Source organism: Hemicordylus capensis, chromosome 17 (assembly GCF_027244095.1).
Source record: "Hemicordylus capensis ecotype Gifberg chromosome 17, rHemCap1.1.pri, whole genome shotgun sequence".
Classification (NCBI taxonomy): domain Eukaryota; kingdom Metazoa; phylum Chordata; class Lepidosauria; order Squamata; family Cordylidae; genus Hemicordylus; species Hemicordylus capensis.
The window spans coordinates 16,324,957-16,344,520 of NC_069673.1; the positions used below are offsets into that span (position 1 = coordinate 16,324,957).

Consider the following 19,564-nt stretch of genomic DNA (forward strand, 5'->3'; position numbering starts at 1 on the left):
CCCTTCCTGGATTTGTCTGGTGGGGGGGGGAGAGTTCTGCTGGCAATGATGGAAGAGGAGGGGGCGAGAGCCCGGAGAGGAGTCTTGGCTGGCTGGGCCCAGAGCGCCGCCTGCTTTGGCTGTGGTGAGATGGTAAAACTAACTGTGATTCTGGTCTTAGGGAAGAACGTTCCCCCCCCCCCCCCGGCATGATTAAGAATGGGAGGGGAGATTTCCGAGGGTTATTCTCCCCGTTCTGTTAACTGCATGGGAGAACATTCTGTTACCAGTCAGTTCCGGGGTTCGTGGGCTGGATTCTGCAGAGAACTTTTGCAAACCCGGCTGGGCGGGTTCTGCCCTGCTTGGCTTCTTTGGTCTTGTTCTGCCGGCCCGGGGTCCTGGCCTGAGCTGGCAGGCAGGCAGGACTCGTCACAAAGCGAAGCCCTGACAACTCCAGACAGGGAGCGGCTGAAAGGGAAGGAGGAGGTTCTGCAGTGGTTGAGCCGAAGGAGCCCGTTGGGACCCAGCAGCCTGCTCTCCTTTTCCACCCCCGCATGCCACTTCCTGAGGTGCAGAGGAGGCACCAGCTGCTGCTGCCTGCCCAGGCTTCCCCTCCCCTCATATTCTCACCCCATCCCCAGCAGTGGAGCAAGTTAGAGTCCTTTTGGCCCCAGCTGGGGGGTGCGGAAGGAGTCTGGAGGAAGGGAGAGATGGAGCGAGAGCAGGGCTCCTGATATAGGAACACAGGCGGCTGCCTGTTACGGAGTCAGGCCCTTGGTCCGTTGAACTCAGCATTGCCTGCACAGACTGGCAGCAGCTCTCCAAGGACCCAAGCCGCTGTCTCTCCCAGCCCTACCGGGAGATGCATGTCGTCAGGCAGGCATGTTACGCACTCACAGGCTGCGTGTGCTGGTTTCAAATGTGCGTGTGAGATCCTGCTTTGGAGTTTATGACCATTAAAGATTCCCCTAAATGTTGGACCGGAGAGGAATTTTTCTTGGGTATTTTTAGTACATCGTGTTCACGGGGAAATATTTGCTTGTGGTTCAGAAAGTGATTGTGCAGCATTTTGCTGATGATTGTGTGGCAGTTTCTTATGCTGGAGACAGACAGTCATGTTGAGCCGATATACAGGAGTCACCCTTGGCACACACTCCTTGCTTTCCCCCCACCATGGTCTCTGGTCAAACTGAATCAAGCTTTTATTTTATTTTAAATAATTTTTATTAATATATCAATAAAAAAGAATGCAGAAAAAAGAAGAGTACACAAATGTAGTACATAAAATCTTTCAAATCCTTCGGAGAGGAGAGCTGGTCTTGTGGTAGCAAGCACGAATTGTCCCCTTAGCTAAGCAGGGTCCACCCTGTTTGCATTTGAATGGGAGACTACATGTGAGCACTGGAAGAGGTTGGAGTCGCTCTGGGAAGAGCATCTAGGTTCCAAGTTCCCTCCCTGGCAGCATCTCCAAGCTAGAGCTGAGAGAGATTCCTGCCTGCAACCTTGGAGAAGCCGCTGCCAGTCTGTGAAGACAATACTGAGCTAGATAGACCAATGGTCTGACTCAGCATATGGCAGCTTCCTCTGTTCCTATCTCATATATGTTTTAAACATCAACCCAGGAGTCAACTCTCTATCGTATCTACATCTTATCCTAACCACTCACAGTCCAGTTAGAACTTTCAACCCCCACTAATTAAAAATGTCCAAACAAAACATCCAACTGAATAATTAAGTATCAAAGTTAAGCAATGCTGAAATTGTAAAGGAGTCATTCAGGGATTCAATAGCAGAGACAATCCGAATCTCGGATGAGGTATCCGACCCTGTGACAAATTGTAATGTATAAAAGGTTCCCAAGTCAAGCTAAATGTACCTTCTGATTTATTTTGAATATAGGAAGCAATTCTAGCCATTGAGGCGTATTCCCAAAGTTTAAGATGCCACTCCACTGGCATCAGTAATGAGTGCGTTTTCCACTAAGAAGCATAAAGCATTCTAGCAGCAGTTATCATGGATAAAGACAGCTCCGTATATTCTGCAGGTATATGAGGTTTGTTAACATTTAACATAAAAATCTCTGGTAAAAAATGAAATTCTGTTTTTGACACGTCTTGCATCTTAGGGTGAATTAACTTCCAAAATGTCTGCGCTTTAGTGCGTGTCCACCACATGTGACAAAAGGTTCCCGGTTGATTCTTTTTCCTTTTCCTTTTGCAAGCACTTCCGAATTCTGCTCAGCTCCTCTGGAATTCTGTTTTGGGCTGGGGAGGGGAAGTCCCAGGAACAAGCATTCAGGGCTTCCTTTTTGCTCTGTGACATCCAGAGCGAATCGGTCTACGGCAGAGAGATGCCTCTTGGCCTCTGAATCCCAGCTGCAGGGCTGTAACCGCAGGAGAGAGGGCATACCCAGACCTCTTGCCTGCGGGGGCCCCCCAGGGGAATCTGGTGGGCCACTGTGTGGGGCAGGCGGCTGGACTTGACGGGCCTCCTTGGGCCTGATCCGGCGGGGCTGCTCTGAGCTTCTTCTGACCTCACGTTTCCCACACCCAACTCAAGGGTGGTTAGACTATGCAGGCGGCTCACCCTTGGAAATGCAGCCATGAGGGAAATGCACTTTGCGGGTTGGTTCTGGCTACGTTTAGCAGTAATGGACTTGCCACTTTGGGCGGAGACCAGAGATTGATAACTCGCAAAGTCAAAGGGATGATGGGGCAGAGAATCAGCTTTGCCTGCAGGAGGACCCAGGTTCAATCCCGGGTAGGGCTGGGAAAGACCCTAAGCCTGAATCCATGGAGGAGTCACTGCCAGTCAGTGTAGACCATACTGAGCCAGAGGGACCAAGGGCCTGCCTCAATAGGCGGCAGCTTCCTCCTACATCCCTACAAGTCAGTGGGTCCAGACAGCAACTACTCCCAAGTTCGGGAGCGCCTCAGAGGTGAAACTGCTGCTCTTTGAATGAAGATAGACAGCACCCTTGAATGCTGCTCTGATCCGGCAGAATCAGATTCTTTGCAGATTTCTAGGGCTCTCTGGAAGGCGACGGGGCCCCTGTCAGCTCACTGGTGCATACCATCTTCCGGCCATCTGCATGGGTGGCACCCCACAGCACGGCCTGGAGCAAGCCAGAGGCTCCTCCTCCCCCTGAGAAACGCAGCTCCCTGCGCGGGAGGCCGGCCTGGGCTGCCCGCCAAGGGTCCTCTTTCCCAGTCAACCTGCAGAGAGCTCCCAGAAGCCCTGGCCACAAGGGGCTTCTTGCCATTCTGTGTTTCTCAGGCATGAGAGGAGAAGACAAGTTGGTCAGCTCTGAGCTGGTGCAGGGGGGAGGGCCTTCTGGGGCCAGGACTCCGGGGTTCTCTGGGAGGAGAGGGGGGGCAACTTTCATGGGCTGGCCTGGGGGGTCAGGGCTGGCTTCGCCTGAAGGCTTCGCCCGCTAGTCCTGGACGCAGCCCGTGCACGTGCCTGACTTAGAGAGCAGCCTTCGGCCTGGATTCCAGAGCCCTGAACTTCCAAGGTGCCACCGATGCAAAGCTGTGGGTTTCCCCTCAAGTGCACGTCCGTCTTCACCAGCCCCTCTTCTCTGCTTCTGCTGGCTCCGGCTGTCTGCCCCTCTGGACCCCTTCCGTTCCTCCCTCCCAGGAAAGGAGCCATATTCCCTTGCTGTGCCTGCCTCGGTTCCCCCACTTGCCTCTTGGAGAGAAGGTGGCATCGCTCTTGGGAACAATTGTGTGCCTCTCTCTGTGGGGGGGCTCACTGGAAACTTCTAATGTCTCTCTTCTCTGGATTCATTTCCCCTGTCCTCGCCGGTGTTCTTACGTCTTACGTTCTTGGGAGTTTTATTTACCTTTCTTCCAACTTGTGCCCCATCATTATTTTCTCTCTCTCTCACACACACACAGAGCAGTTCTGTGCTTAAAGCACTCAATGGGGAGGGGAAAAGAGGCTTCAGTCACCTTGGACCCTCCCCCCCCCACTAGTGATGTGACTGCAGCCATGATGAGACATTTGTCATGCACATGAGCTTCCTGGCCAATGGAGGTGTTGCCTTGGCCCTGCAAACCCCCTGAACAAAGACCTGCCTGAAGGCCTCAGGCAGGGAGCCTAGTGGTCTTTGTTCAGCTGAGCAGTTTGTGATTGGTGAGGATTTATAAGCGCCTTGGGGGTCTCAAGCCCTCCTCCTGCGAATGTCCCATGCAATGAGGACCCTGTGAGGTGGGCCCCAAGATCCCTTGTGGCGGGCGGGGGGGGGGCAAGCAGGGGTTTCTCCTGGCTCTGGCTGAGCATCTGGCTTCCCAGCGGGGCTCTGAGGACCCATGTCCCTCTTGGCCAGGGATGCTTCAGGCAGACCAGACTAACACATTCTCTCTCTCTCTCCTCCTGGCCTCCAGGTGTGGTTCCAAAACGCCCGGGCCAAATTCAGGCGGAACCTTCTGCGGCAGGAGAACACGGGGGTGGACAAGGCCTCCGACTCGACGCTGCAAGCCGGCACGCCCTCGGGCCCCGCTTCGGAGATCTCCAACGCCTCCATGAGCCCGTCCAGCACCCCCACGACCCTCACGGACTTGACCAACCCCAGTATGCCATCGGTCACTTCGGTCTTGACGTCGGTGCCGGGGGGCCTGGAGGTCCACGAATCCCGGAGTCCTTCACAGACGACGCTGACGAATCTTTTCTGATGACTCTTTCTCCAGACAATTTCTTTACAAAAGAAACGGTCCTTAGTTTAATTCCAAGTGTATTTTTTACTAGAGGCTTTTCACAGCGGGACTAGCCACAGTGTAGGGTCTTTCTGGGAAGCAGGCGGGGACGCTTCGTTCTGGCGGGCTGAGGAGTCACTGGGAAGAGCGAAACCTACCACACAACATTTGTGTCCATGTACAGTTTGGCGGACTGGGCAAGGGAAACAGCAATTAATTTAAGTCGGCTCGAGCTTCTGTCCTTTCTCAAAGACTGCCATGTGCCTTATATACGGTGATCCCGTCCTTTGGAGAACATGTTCCCCCTTCTTCCTCCTTTTTTCTCTCTGTATATTTATGACCAGGGCAAAGGACAAGAAAAGGAAAAGGAAACAGAGTTTAAGAGAAGAAGAGAAAATGTGAATAAGAGTTTGTTACTTTGCATTAGCCCCCAACGCCCTCCATTGGTTGTTCTGATGTTTTAGAATTTTAAAAAGTGAAAAGTCTGTTCAGCTATCAGAATTTGTAAAAATCTTCTAACCAGTAATAAAACCACTTACGGAAACTACCTCACGCTGGCTGCCCTGGTGGAGAAGAGCCGAGGTTCCGGATGTCTGCGGGTTGCCAAGGAGCGGGGTGGGGAGCACCAGAAGTGTGGGGGGGGAGTGCATGTGGGGCAGGCTGGAGGGTGCCCCCTTTCCACCACCACCACCACCACCATCATCGGTGAAAAAGGCAGCAGCCAGCTAAGCCGGTGGCTTGGGGGTGGGGTGGCTAGGAGGTGGCCTGGGTGGGTGAGAGCAAAAGGTGCAGGAAGGCGGCCAGGCTGCTGGGTCCTCTCTCTGCCCACTGGCCTGGCTGCACTCCTGCCTCGCAGGGTTGTTGTGAGGCCTGGCTAATTGAGTCACAGGCAGGGCCTTTGAATTCCTCTGATGAAGGGGGGGCGGGGAGAGGAGAGGAGAAGACTGGGAAGCCTTCCTATGGATTCAAGGCAATTAGTGCATTCCAGACTAAGGGCGTGGGGGGGCCCTGGTGGAGGGGGAGCAGCCAGCCCCCTTCCCTGCCCCAGCCCTGGGAGGCTGGTCTCTTGTGACCACAGCACTGCAGTCTCCGTGCGCTGGTGCTGGCGGGTCGCTGTCTCTTTCCCTCCGAGGATGGGAAGCAGCTGGGCGGGAGGGGAGACCTGCCAGTCGGAGGAGGAGGAGAGGGCGCCGCCCACTCACCCCGCCCCCCCCCCCCCGCGCTTCTGCAAGGCTCCAAGTCTGCGCTATGTTTCATGTAGGGAAACCCGAGAAGTCCCGGGAGGGAGACGGCGGCGTTCTGGGCGCGCCCCTCCAGCCTGGCCCTGCTGCTGCTGCGGGCGAGCGAGCCCCTGTCCTGACGCGCAGCCTGGGCGCGGACTCCCTCCCCGCCCCACGCCCACGGAGAGCCTCCTCCTCCTCCTCCTCCTCCTCGTCCGCACGAGCAGCCCAGGAAGGTGAGACGCCGCGCCCAGCCCCCCCCCCCACCTCGGGGAGCTCCCCAGAGCACGGAGCCGCCGCAGCCGCAGCAGCAGCAGCCCCCCGCCTGGCCCGGCCCGGCCCGCCTGGCCCTTCCAGCTCGGCCTTCTCCGCGCGGAGCGGCCGCGGCTCTCCCGGGTTTCAGCTCCGCTTGTCTCTCTTTGCCAGCAGGAGGAGGGCAGAGGGAGGAAAGCAAAGCCCGGCCGGGCAGCAAGAGGCAGGCGGGCCGCACACCTGTAGGGCTGGCCGGAGAGCCGCTGCCGGCGTGGGGCTCCTCTGCCCCCCCCCGCTCCCCGCCCGCGGCGGCCGACCCTCTCCGGCTCCTTGCGCGCAGCAGCGGCGCGCTCTCCGCCCGCCCCGCCCCGGCCCGGGCCACCCGCTCTCCTCCTCTCCGCGGCGGCTTCCAGGGCTCCTTTCCGCCCTGCTCGGCTCCCCGGAGGCCGCCGCCGCCGCCGCCGCCCCTCCAGGAGGACACGGGCACGCGGCTGCTGCTGCGGTGCTGCTGCTGCTCGTGCTCCCCCAGGGCCTCCTGCCTCCCCCCCCCCCCCACCCACCGACCCACCTGCACTCGCAGCCGGCGGCGGCTGCCGCAACGCCCGCTTGCCCTTGCATCACCGAGACCGCGGGCGAGCCGAGCCGCCGGGAGGGCATTGCTGAGCGCAGCGCCCCCGGCGGGATGTGGGGAGGGCCCCTGCCGGAGAGGAGGCGCTGGCCTGGCGGGCGGCGCGGTGGGAGCCGGCTGGATCTGCCCCACTCAGGCCGCCCCGGCCGGCCTGGGGGCTTCTTCCCAGGCTGCAAGGCTTTGGCGAGCTGGAGGCCCCCCCCCCCCCGCCCCTGGCCTCTTCTTCGGCTTCTCCCAGCGCTTTCCCGGGGCGTCGCCAGGAGAGAGGGGGCCGTCTTCCTCCTCCTCCTCCTCTCGGGCAGCTCCCCTGAGTGAGGGAGATAATGAAGGCAATAGGGAGGGATGGAACTGGCTGGAGGGCCCTCAGGAGCTGGGGGCCCGTGTTTGCATTTGGACGGGAGCACAGTAAGAGATTCCCCCGAGGGGATGAGGGGGCCAGAGGTGGTGCATCTAGGCCCTTTGGCAGCCCGGGCCGCAACGCCTGGGGAGGCCCCCCCTCAACCCCTGCACCTTAAGCCCCATCATGCTTGGCTGGGCAACCACCTCACCTGGGACAGAAAGAAGAGGATTTGGAGGTCCCCAGGGACTGGGGAGGCCTGGACTTCGGCCCAGAAGTCCGGGGGTCAGAACGCCTCCGGATGGGGCTGCTCTGGGAAGAAGGAGCCCCTGCCTGCGGGAATGCAGAGATGGTCCCCTCCCTGGCTGGCAGCAGCAGCATCTCCAAGATAGCAGGGCTGAGAGAGACTCCTGCCACCGCCTGGGAGAAGCCGCTGCTGCCAGTCTGGGTCGCCATGTCCTGAGCTGGAGGGGCCGAGCCTCTGACTCCGTAGAAGGGGGTTCTGTATGTCCCCCATGGCACCTCGGGGTCATCTGGAGAGCCCCTCTCCCGTTACCTGGTGGCTGCTTCTGGCCTCTGGGATAGATGCTGTGGAGGCTCGCTGGCGACCTTCAAGAGAGCCTGGAAGACTGACTGGTTTGGCCTGGCCTGCCAAGGTTTTTAAATAATTTTCCAGTATTTTAATTGGTTTTACATTGTGTTAAAATGGTTTTTATATTGTTTTAAAATGATGTTTGTTTTTATGTTTTTTAAACTAGTTGTACACCACCCAGAGCCTCTGGATGGGGCGGTTTATAAATGTAAACAACAACAACAACTATAATTAATAATAGAAGACAGCTTCCCATGTTGCTGTGAGTGCTCATGAGACCAAGCAAATGGCGGGCGCGCGCGCACACACACACCCCTTCCATAATTTATGCAGTACATCCCTAGCATACCCATACAGCTGCAATAAATTTTACAAATAAATATTTTGAAATGCCGTAACAAACCATTAATCCTCATTAATGGTGAATGTGCCATAAACCTTTCAAGCTGCTGCCAGGATATTTGGGTCTCGGGAGGTGGGGGTGGGACTCTCTGCTGCGCATGCCTCCCGCCCAAGGGCTGCAGAAGGGCCTCCCGAGACCTTTCCCAGCCCTGGTGTCTGAGGTCGTCTTCACTGGAGATGCCAGGGTTTGGACCCAGGGCTGTCTGCAGGCCAAGGATGTTGCGCTGAGAGGTGGACCGTCTAGCCGGAAGCAGCAGAGAATGGCTGTCGGTTTTTGCTCTTGATTGAATCGATACAAACTGCCCCCTTCACTGTGCCTTCACTGGCCTTGCATTCCTCTCTGAGAGCAGACGGGGGGGCTGATGGGGAGGGTGGCCGGGGGGCAGCACCTCGAGGCATGCCTGCTGGGAAGGCCAGGATCCTGCCCCACCCAGCGCCGGCAGGCTGCAAAACCAACGGACTCCACAGTGACATGCCTCCTTCCAGGATGTCTGTGTAGACCAGGATGGCTCCACAGCTAATGTGCCCCCCGCCCCCGCCCCCAAAATAAAAAGCCCCACTTCTAATTTTGGTTTTTAAAGATTGCATTCCAAAACTGCCGCGAGCCACTCTGAGCCTGCCGGAAAGAACAGGCTGCAAATCGAACAAGCAGACCCTCCACAGTGGGGCTTGTCCTCTTCGCCTGCAGCTTCTGCAGGCGGGCTGGGGCTCTTTCCCCACAGTGTCCCACGGAAGAGCAGGCTATTAGTGGGTTTCACTCTTGAGATCCGTTGTCAGAAGGGCCAACCCTCTCCAATTTAGAAAGAGGTTCCTAACAACACTTTGCAGAGTGCTTTTGTGAGTGTGAGAACACACACGTCAGATCTATGATCTTGCTGTAATCCTCTCCACCACCCTATGAGGTCAGTTGTATTATCATCCCCAGCTGAGGCTAAAAGGGAGTTGTTGTGATTAATGGTAGCAGTCATACAAACAATAATAATTATTAATATGTATGTATGACATGCAGAGGCCACCCCATCCAAAGGCTCTGGGCGGTACACAACAAGCAAAATACAACAACAAACACCATTTAAAACAAACAAGTTAAAACAATATAAAAACAAACCCGAAACAGTCCAGAGCCATTTGAAACCGATCAACAATACTGAAAAACAATTTTGAAACCTTGGAAGGCCAGGCCGAACAAGTACGTTTTCAGGGCTCTCTTAAAGGCCGACAGCGAGTCTCAACTGTGGGTATTGGCCAGGAGTGCGTCCCAGAGGCCAGGAGCAGCTGCAGAGAAGGCCCAGCTCCGAGTTGCCACCAGACGTACCGGTGGTAAATAGAGACGGGCCTCCTCAGAGGACCTCCATGTGCCCTGGGGGTCATGCAGAAGAAGAAGGCGCTCTCTATTACATTCACATTCTCAGTTCCATGTGTGGGGCCCCCTCTTCTTCTGTTAGGGTGCAAGTTGACTCCCCGCCCCCTTGTACAGGGCCAAACGAAAAAGTCAAGGGCAGACCGCCCCCCCCCACCCCGCTCTCTGGAAGATGCTCTTGCACCGGACAAAGGATATTAGCAAACAATTCTGGGGCGGGGAGGGAGGTATATTTTTGTCACTCTGTGTGCCTGAGTCATTCTGAACCTGTGAATATACCGGCTGCTTAACGTCCCCAGAGCGGTTTTGAAGTCTCTTGCTTGCTTCCCATAAATATTGTATTTGCCTCCAGTGAGGGATTCTGACATGTATTTAAAATATATACATTAGTACAGGGCATAAAATAGAAATTCTGAACGTTCCTATTGTCTCTTTAGATTCAAAATGCAGCTTATTGGAAGAAGCCAGCTCTGTTCCAACTTGTCAACATTACTGTTGTTTTGTCTTTGGTGTGCCGTGATGCTTCCCTGGTATGAACTTTCCGGGTTGGGTTTTGTGGGTTGGGGGCCTTTCACCGCCCCTTGGCTTTGCAGGCAGAGAGAGGCCAGTTTGACGCTGGCAAGGATTCTGGAGGCCCTGTGATCCCCCCCACCCCACGCCCCGCTGTGGGCCTCTCGGCATCTCGCCAGGATCTCTCTAGGCCGGCCACTGAAGTGTGAGGATTTCCTAGTCGATTGGAGTGGACAGATCTCAGAACTCTAGAGAGGATCTCCCCGGATTAGGAGGCGCGGTGAGATGGCCGGCTGAATTCCTCTGCTAAGCTGCACTTGGCTTCCTTCCTCCGTGGGAGGGACAGGCCTCGCTCTCAGGACACAACCCAGCCAGAGCTCAGCACTCTTCGGCTTGCAGTACAACCAGCATGAATCGTGAGAGCTGCTGCCAGTCAGTGCCAGAAGGGTCTGACTCGGTGGAAGGGAGCTTCCTCACTTGCGAGGCTCCCTTCCAGAAGGGGGTGAGGTGGGATCCTGGCAGGTGCTCTGGGGTCACTACTGGGCAGAGCAGGGGCCTGTGGGTCAGCTGGGGCCCCCAAGAGGTGCCCCCCCCGCCGGGCGTCTTGTGCCCATCAGTCTGCTCTGGACCCTCCCAGGCCCGCAGCAGCTCCTGACCTGCCAGGCCGAGCCCCGGGCTTTTCTGTGGGGCCGTCTCATCACCCGCCCCACCCCTCGGCTCCCCATGCTTCGTAGCAGCAGCAGCAGCCGCCCCGGAGAGCCCTTACTGAGCCCGAGGCGGCAAGAACAGTTGGAGGCAGGGGCCGCGACTGCCAGCGAGAGGACCTAGTTGCTCAGCTCTTGCGGGGGCAAGAGAGCAGATGCGCCCCGTGGGCCCTGGCCGCTGCCACGAGGATGCGGGGAGTGGCCGGAGGAGAACTGGATCCGGAGCTCGGCTGGGGGAGCTGGAAGAGGCACCAGCTGGGAAGGGCAGCCCTGCTGGAGCCGGCCCTGCAGCTCTGATGCACGGAGGAGACTCCCGGGGTCCAGCGGCTCACCCTTTTTGTGCTCGCTAAAAAACTGGGTGGATTTATTTGCACCCGCGGGGGGGGGGGGGGTCGGAATTATTCCAATCACCCTGACATGCGGAGGATCCGAACACGGCCTGTTTGTGCATTCATTGCCTTTAGGTTGGAGCACCACAATTAGCATCAATGAGATAATTGGCATGCATGGAGAGAGCCCTGGAAAGGATTCCTAGCCTGTGGATTCCATCGCAGGCGGCTCAGGGCAGCCGGGCACAAAGCAAAAGGCAGCAGCAGACCCCTGAGGACCCTGAGAAGCCCCTTCACGAAGGGGAGGCCGAGGGCCCAGAGCTCCCCGGGCCGGGGCCACAACCCCTCCTTGCCGGGGAGGGCTCCTTGAAGGGGCCTTGAGCAAGTCTCTCTGTCCTTTGAGCCGTCCACTATTTCATGGGCCAACAGCCTCTCCGAGAGCGAAGGGGTCATAGGAACCTAGGAACAGAGGAAGCTGCCACATACTGAGTCAGACCCTTGGTCCATCTAGCTCAGTATTGTCTTCACAGACGGGCAGCGGCTTCTCCAAGGTTGCCGGCAGGAGTCTCTCTCAGCCCTCTCTTGGAGATGCTGCCAGGGAGGGGACTTGGAATCTAAGATGCTCTTCCCAGGACGGCTCCATCCCCTAAAAAGGGGAATCTCTTCCAGTGCTCACACTTCTAGTCTCCCATTCATACACAACCAGGGCAGACCCTGCTTAGCTAGGGGGACCAGTCATGCTGGCTGCCACCAGACCAGCTCTCAACCGCCTGCTTTGCACGCAGAAGGTCCTCCGGGGTCCCCTCTGTCATGAACCCTGAGCCTGACCTCGTGGTCCCTGGACTGGACTCGGAGGATTCTGGGGAGGAGGCAGGCAAGGGCCCGGAACCTGACCTCACAATGCCAGGCGAGGAGGAGGAGGAGGAGGAGGAGGAGGAGGAGGAGGAGGAGACCTTCGCGAGGCCTCTGCCTCCAACACCAGGCTCCCCCAGACCTTCCGGCCCTCTCAACACTCCCCCACCCTTGTCCTCAGACTTGGTGGGTAGGCAGAGGCACCAGAAGTGACCCAGCCCCACCGGATCCAGCGCCAGAGCCGAGCCCTTGGAGAGCAAGGACAGTCCTCGCTTGAGTGGGGCTGTGCCTCTGGCTGGCCTTGTTCCTGTCCCCTGCTTCCGGACTCCTTGGCTTCTGACTCTGACCTTGCCGGGTCCTGCTGGACTGATCTTTGGCTTCTGGCATCTGGCTTCTCGTGGCTTCGGCTTGGGTCAGAAGCACCGAAGAACAGCCCTGCTGGATCCAGCCCAAGGAGGCCCATCCAGTCCAGCCTCCTGTTTCCCCCAGTGGCCCCCCAGATGCCCACAGGCAAGAGGTAGGTGCAGGCCCCCTCTCCTGCTGTGGCTCCCCTGCAACTGGGATTGAGAGGCATCTTGCCTCTGAGGCTGGAGGTGGCCCACAGCCACCAGACTAGTAGCCATCACTAGACCTGGCCCTCCGTGAATTTGTCCAGGCCCCTTCTGAAGCCATCCAAGCTGGTGGCCCTCCCCACATCCTGTGGCAGAGAATTCCACAGTCTGCTCCTGCAGTGTGCTTCCTGCCACACCTGACTTGCCTGGGTAGGACACCATCCCTGGCAGGGACCTCCAGGTAGGGCTGGGAAGAGCCCTGCCTGCAATCTTGGCGGTCTGCTGCTAGTCCGGGCAGACAAGCCTGCGCGCTCGACCCTGGACGCTCTGTGAGGCTCCAGCCCCGGAGGCTCAGGGTGAGCAGCCCCTGTGGCACTGGCCACAGAAGCCTCTCGAGGACAGGCGCAGCCAGTGGCCTTGGCCCCCTCAGCCCTCCCTCGTCTCAGGGGCTTTCTGGCCCCGCTGGCGGTTGGCGAGAGCTTCCGCCCTGGCTCTCTGGAGCCTCCCCGTGGCCCTGTCCCTCTGACCCCCAGCGCACGGCAGGGGCACAGGGCTGGACCGAGCGCCTGCTGGTGGCGGAGGAGAGGAAGCGGGCCTCCTTGGCCTGAATCTGCACCCCCCCCGGGCCCTCCACCCTGCCTGCAGTGCGTGGCTGGCACCTGGTCCGGCGTGAGGCGTGGGGGGGTCAGTCTGCGCTGCGTCTTGCTTTGTGGCCAGCCCGGCCAGCCGGCCACGGATCAGCTCCTGCCGTCCTCATCAAGATGCGCCATACTTTAAATAGCATCTGCATGGCTGCCCCCCCCAGTTGCTGCCCCCCCCCACCGCGTTCCTGGCAAGGCTGATACAAAGCAGTTCAAGTGGCAGCTGTCACCAGTGAGGTGGCATTTTTCTTCAGTGGGGCTGACAGCAGCTGTCCAGGAGGAGCATGAATGGAACGGGAATGACATCATGTTTATTCAGAAATGACATTCCCAGCTACGGATCAGTGTCAGCAATATTTCTGATATGTTTGAGGAGGAGAAAACACTTCGGGAGGTGCGTCCCTGATTTATCCTTTGTGCGCGGCGCAACAGACACACACACACACACACACACACACACACAGAGGAAAATAATGGGGGGGGGGCCTTCGGTGGGCAGACAAGGACCAGAGCGCTTGACACACTGGAGCTGAGGATGCCGGGAGGGGGGTCCTTGGGGGGGCACATGATGCAACCCCCCTCACCCGCACAGTCTAGAAAGGGCTGGGCATGGGATCTGTTGCCGGGAGAGGGACCCCCCTCCACGGATGCTTCTCCGGCTGGACCCTTCGATGACCTGAGACTTCCCTGCAGCACTGCTTGGGTGGACAACACATTCCGCTGTGTGGTCCTGGGTTCAAGTCCTTGGGGTGGGGAGCGGGCCTTGTGGAACTCCCCCCTGTGCTAAGCAGGGTCTGCCTTTCTCTGCGTTTGGGTGGGAGACTGCCAGTGGACACCCTACGAGATGGGTCTGTAGCGGCCTGGCAGAGCTCCTGCGTGGCATGTCCGAGGGCCCCTGTTCATTCCCCAGCCGGACTAACCCCTACGCCGGGGACCTTGGAGAAGCTGCTGTCAGCCAGGAGGTACAGACCCTCCTGAAGTCAAGGCGGGCCCAGGGTCTGGCTCGGCACAGGGTAGCTTCTTTGGTTCCCGGGAGTCAAACCCTTGGAAATCTGCCTCTGGGTCAGGACAGCTCACCACGGAGGCCGTTCTCCTGGCCAGGCGGGCGGGAAGGCTGCTTCAGCCCCCCCAGACAAGAGGCCGCATGTTTCTGGGAGCGCAGACCACACTCCCGGGCGAGCAGGCCTGTGTGTGGCACAGTGCGCAGCCCCAGAGGCCGAGACGACACCCCCCGGCCTCCAGAGATCCCACAATGCACCGCGCGACATGCACCATGCTTTGGTGGGTCCCCCCAGGAGTTGGGCGCTCGAGGGGTCCGTCTCCGTGAGAGGCCAGGCTGGGAGCAGCCCAAGTGGGCACAGCCGCAGGCAGCCTGGTTGAAGGGAGCGCTCTTGCTCCCCCCCCCCGAACCTTGGCTAAAAGCGGGGCTGGGTGGGGCGGGCCCGAACCTGGGCTGGACTTCCCTAGCCGGTGTGTGAGACGGCCTCGTTCTCTTTTAACTCCAGGGTCCAGTTCTGGTTCAGGCACTAAAAGTGGTTTGGAAACCGGTCTGGACACCCTGCCTTCCGGTTTATACACACTTCTTGGAGAATAATGTCGGACTTTCTTCTTTTTCTAGCTTGCATGGTAAGTGGCCGGTGCATGTGATGTGCAGTTGTTTGGCTTCCCAAGTCAAAGAGTTGCTGTTTTCTAAACAACTTCTTGGGTTTGTTTTTTAAAAGTGTTTTGACCCACACACCCCACAAGGAAACAGAACACGCCCTTGCTGACTGGGGGGCCTGGTTCTGGATGCACTGTTCCTGAGCCAGGGATCCCTCTGTGTGTGCTAGAGGGTGGGGTGGGGTTCTGGGCAACCCAGGGATCGTGGGTGTCCCGGCTCTCTCCCAGCTTATCACGAGGCTCACCACAGGGCAGCCCTGGCAGCCTTTGGGGACGTGGGGAGCTGCCTTATGCTGAGTCAGACCCTTGGTCCACCCAGTGTAGTATTGCCGACACTGACTGGCAGCAGCTCCCCAGGGTCTCAAGCACCTTTCCCAGCCCCACCAGGGCGCTTGCCAGACGGCACGCAGGTCAGCCGTGAAATGTTTCGGCTTGGCAGGATCGTTTTGAAAACGGAAATAGTTTGTGCCACCCTCCTACCACGGGGAAAGACAGCTATTTATCTGCGACTGCAGCGTCGTAGGACTAAAATGGATGCAGTCTGGAAGGCGGCATCGGAAATGTGGATGGCACCTTGCTGTCCGCCCAGGGACCGGGGTGTCACGATGCAGGCAGGAACAGGTCGCGAGGCGAGAGTTTTCTAAAGAGCGACATCTGCCTTTCTAAAGAGAGTATCCCTCTTAGCATGCTCATGAGTCTACCTCAGGGCCCCTCCCGATTTGCTTAGTAGCTTAAAACCAGCCTTCTAAAAACCCGGAAATACGTCGAGGTGAGCTAGAATTCGGGAGACAAAGCCCGATGGGTGTGTGGGGTGGGGGGGTCCAAGGATCTCGAAGGGACTTTGGGGTAAGTTTGCCGGCTTGCTCTGCAGCCGTCAAAGTGGCAGCGTTCTTTGTGGTGTGTGGGGCAGGGTGGGTGGGTGCTGGGCCCTCTTCTAAATTCTGCGTTGAGGAGGAGGGCGGGATTCTGCAAGCTGTCTGGGTCAAACACATTTGCAGGACATATTGAGCCATTTCTTCTGGCTTTCCAAAAAACTCTTCTGTGTAATTGTATCCAGGGCTGTCCTTGCAGAGCCCTGGCGGGGTGTGGGGCCCGGGGCCAATCAGCCAGTGAAGGGCCCCTTCCAGTTGCTTCTAATGGGGTTAAAAGAGCGGGGCCCGGGGCAGCCGCTCTGCTCGCCCTGCCCTAAGGACGGCCCTGATGGCGTCCTGGTTTTGCTTCTGCTGCTGGGAGGGCAGCGGAGTGGGGGCTGCGAGCCTCCTGAGAGGCCCCCCCAGACGTCCTGCGGCTTTGGAGACAGAGTCCTCCCCCCTAGGGGGTCTCCATGCCTTCCACGCTGCGGCAGAATCCCCCATAAGGGATGGGGGCCAGGAGGAGCCTCTGTGGGTGGGGAATGAGGCCCCTCACTGGGTCACCCTCCTCTTGGGGGCCGGCCCGGGCTCCACGGATGCCGGCTCAGCGTGCTAGCCAGCCATGCTTGGTGGTCGCCCCCAGCCCCCACTCTCCCCCCATAACCTTCTCTGGCACAGAGGCCGAGGGCGGAGGAGAGCAGCGGGTCTTCTGTCACTTGCACAGCAGCAGGGAGAGCGAGAGGGTCAGCAGCAGGGCCTTCCTCCTGGGGAGGAGGAGGTCTGTGTGGCGCTGGCTGGGGGTCCTGCTCGTGGGTGCCGCCTGGGCCCAGCAAGAGAGAGGAAGGCGGCTGGCCTTTTCCTGCTTGTGGGCTCTGACCGGCAGTGCCTCCGCAGGGCACACCTGCTGCTGCTGCTGCTGCTAGAGCTTCCCCCGCGATGCAGGTATATGGCCCCGGCGCTTCGGAGCCCCCTCCCCTCCGAGAGTCTTTCTCCTCCAAGCACCCCAGAGCTGACTTCACAGCTCTATGCTAAACATTGCATACGTTGTTGAAGCCACCAGCCACCTCCGCGTGGTCCCATCCTCCCAGCTCGCCCCGATCTGCGAAGTTCCACAGATCTTGTTTATCACACGTTTGTCTAAAATTATCTCCCGGCACCGGCTGCCTCCTCTAGAACAGATGCTCGGTAACCCCCAGTTCTGTTTTGATCTCAAATCGGCGTGTTTAAGCTGCTTGTGTGAACTGTGAATGGAAAGGAAGGGAAATGTTGTGATGTGCCTGATTCCGAGCTGGGTTCTCTCCTGAGTCGGAGGGAGCCCGTCTGCTCTGCCTGGCCTCATCGCTGGAGGGTGGGATCATCTGTTTGGGCTGGGGAAGCATCTTGGCAGTGCAGCGGAGAAGAAAATCCCCGGAGCTGCTGGAGCTGCTGGTGCCTGCTGGTGGGGAGTCTGGGGGCCTCCAAGCAAGCAGGAGTCACCCCCCCCCCACCCCCACTGGCTTGCTTCCCGGGTCTGGCCTCCTTTTCCAGTTGTCTGGCTGCCCCCCACAACGGTCCCTCTTTCCTTGGGGGTCCTCTCATTCACCAATGGCTGCAATGGGGTGTGTGTGAATCTCCTCTGGTCTTGTGGCAGCAAATGGGAGTGGTCCTTTTTGCTAAGCGGGGTCCACCCTGGTTTGCATTTGGATGGGAGACTGGAGGTGTGAGCACTGCGGTTTTCCCCGGAGGGGTTAATGGGGTTGTAGCTCAGTGGCGGAGCACGGTCCCAGGTGCCGTCCCTGGCGGCAGCATCTCCGGGTAGGTTTCGGAAAGACGCCTGCCTGAAGCCTTGGAGAGCTGCTGCCAGTCAGTGTCAACAATGCTGAGCAAGATGGAGCAAGAGACTGACTCAGCAGAAAGCCGCTTTCTACATGTCTCGGGTTCTGCTTCCTGCCTGAGCCTGCTCCCACCCCCCCACCCCGTCCCCACCCACTGCATTGCTCCTGAAGCCTGTCGATTTAGGTCTGCCACCAACATCTTGCGGGTTCCTCTGCAGTGTTGACATCACGGTGGTGGTGGTGGGGGGGGCTGTGAAGTGAGGCTCCTGGGGGGGTGTTTCCTGCAGGCCCACATGCTTGTGGGTGGATTTCGGGACCTGGAGAAGCCGCTGGAGAAGGTCTACCTGTTGGACAGCCAAAGGGAGACCTTGTGCTCCCTGGGATCCGGCGTGTGGCCGTCTCTTGGGGAGAGGAGGGGACGTGCCTTCTCCTCGCTGGCTCATGCCACACTAGCCAATGGGGGGGGCATTGCTGTCATGGTGGGGGGGCCACAGAGTCCGCTGCATCTCCTTTATTGTTTCCTACTTTGGTTTGATGTTGTTGTTCTATAAATTTTAAAGAGCTCTAAATTTTTTTTAAAGGCCCTAAAGGGAGCTGCGCTTTTTCGTGTTAAATTCATTACGGCAAACACCTGCGCACGATTGGGTTTAATTGGGCTACAGCTGTTTGGGGGGGGGAGATGCCACATTGATGGGCGGCCTCTGGTGTGCGTCTGGCTGTCATGCGCGGAGGCCCTGCGTGGCTCCTGGGGGGCCGGAGAGGATGGGGGGGCGAGGCAGGCCCAGCCCGGAAGAAGCCGTCCAGGGCCACCCATGGGGGCCTGGGTGGAGGCTGTTCCCGTTTGGAGCCTCTGTTGGCTGAGCCCAGCAAACTCCTGCTGGCTGAGGAGGCCAGAGGCTGCCGGCTGGGCCCGCCTGGGGGGCAAATATGCCAAGCTCAGAGAAAGCATTGGTGAGAAGCCGCTGATGGCGCCACGGGGGGGGAGGGCAGGGGCTGAAGAGCCAGGCAGGAAGGTGCCGCAGCCCCCTGCAGAAGCCCTGTGAGACGGGGTGGTGGTGGGGGGGTGGGGGGTGGGTAGGGGTCCTGGAGTCCTGGTGCCGGACCAGCTCAGGGGTGGCCTTGAAAGGCCCGGGCCATCAGCCTTGGATGCCCATCTGTAAAATGGGCACGGTGAGAGCTGGCGTGCTTCACTCCTCCTTGGGGGGGCCCCTCAGAGCCGCCCCGGCCTGCCCTCACAGGAGCCCCCACCACACCATCTGTCCACCATCATGAAGTCTGTGGCCTGGGTGGGGCACAGCTGATTGGCAGAAGGAGCAGCACAGCAGGGAGCCCTTCCTTCTGGAAGCCAGAGGGCTCTGGCTCGTGTCCAAGGTCGCCCAGAGACTGCCGGGGTCCAAGTTCCTTTCCAGCTCATGGGGACCTTCACAGGGCAGCCTTTGCAGCTTTCCTGGGTGCTTTCCCGATTGCACACTACCAGAGGGGTCAAATGCTTTGCTACAGCAGGATCATATTGAAAAAGACCCCTAGAATCTCATGTGCCTACAACGGGAAAATACAGCCGCTTTTTTGCAACGCACATGCAACGTTATAGCACTATAACGCAAAGATAAAAACCTGAAAGAAGGTGTCCAGAATGTGAACGGCACCCTGCTGTCAGCGCAGGGACTGGGGTGCCCCAACCCAGGAAGTACGGAAGCCCACTTAGCAGATACGTTGTGACACTGTGGTAGGGGTTAATCTGGAAAGCGCCCAGGTGGGGCTAGGAACATAGGAAGCTGCCTTTTACGGAGTCAGACCCTTGGCCTATCTAACTCAGGATTGTCTACACAGACTGGCAGCAGCATACTCCACCACTGAGCTATGGCCGTGTCCCTGAAGGGGAAGATCTCACAATGCTCACCTGTAGTCACCCACCCAAATGCAAACCCAATTGGAACCTGCTTAGCAAAGTGGACCATTCATGCTCACTACCCCAAGACTGGCCCTGCTCCCCAAGCCAAGTCGAGACTGGGGCAGAGATGGGTGTCGCTGGGGAGAGTTTGAGGCAGAAAAGCAGCCTCTGTGGCTGCAGCCATCATCCTGAGGGCCCTGGGGTTGAAAGGTCCCAGCGCCGCCCCCGTCATGTGTGAAGAGGCTCCGTGAGAAGCTTGCTGCCTCTTCCTCCTAGAACGGAAAGCCTGGCAGGA

General features: G+C 58.5%; 1 protein-coding gene and 1 long non-coding RNA gene across 4 annotated transcripts in view; one reads left to right on the plus strand and one right to left on the minus strand.

Annotated features, from left to right (window-relative positions):
- The window catches only part of LHX2 (LIM homeobox 2), a 33,121-nt gene extending 27,898 nt beyond the window's left edge, over nt 1-5,223 (plus strand). For all 3 annotated transcript variants that reach the window (XM_053282526.1, XM_053282523.1, XM_053282524.1), the window contains exon 5: nt 4,368-5,223. In XM_053282526.1, the coding sequence (XP_053138501.1) occupies nt 4,368-4,655 (288 nt within the window). In that variant the 3' untranslated portion in view covers nt 4,656-5,223. The remainder of the gene's footprint in view (nt 1-4,367) is intronic.
- Nucleotides 1,180-6,972, minus strand: LOC128339057 (uncharacterized). Its single transcript, XR_008312814.1, has 2 exons — nt 6,717-6,972; nt 1,180-5,002 (listed from the first exon to the last, which is right to left on the minus strand). It is a non-coding gene; the product is annotated as an uncharacterized LOC128339057 (long non-coding RNA).
- Nucleotides 6,973-19,564: the final 12,592 nt, after the last annotated feature.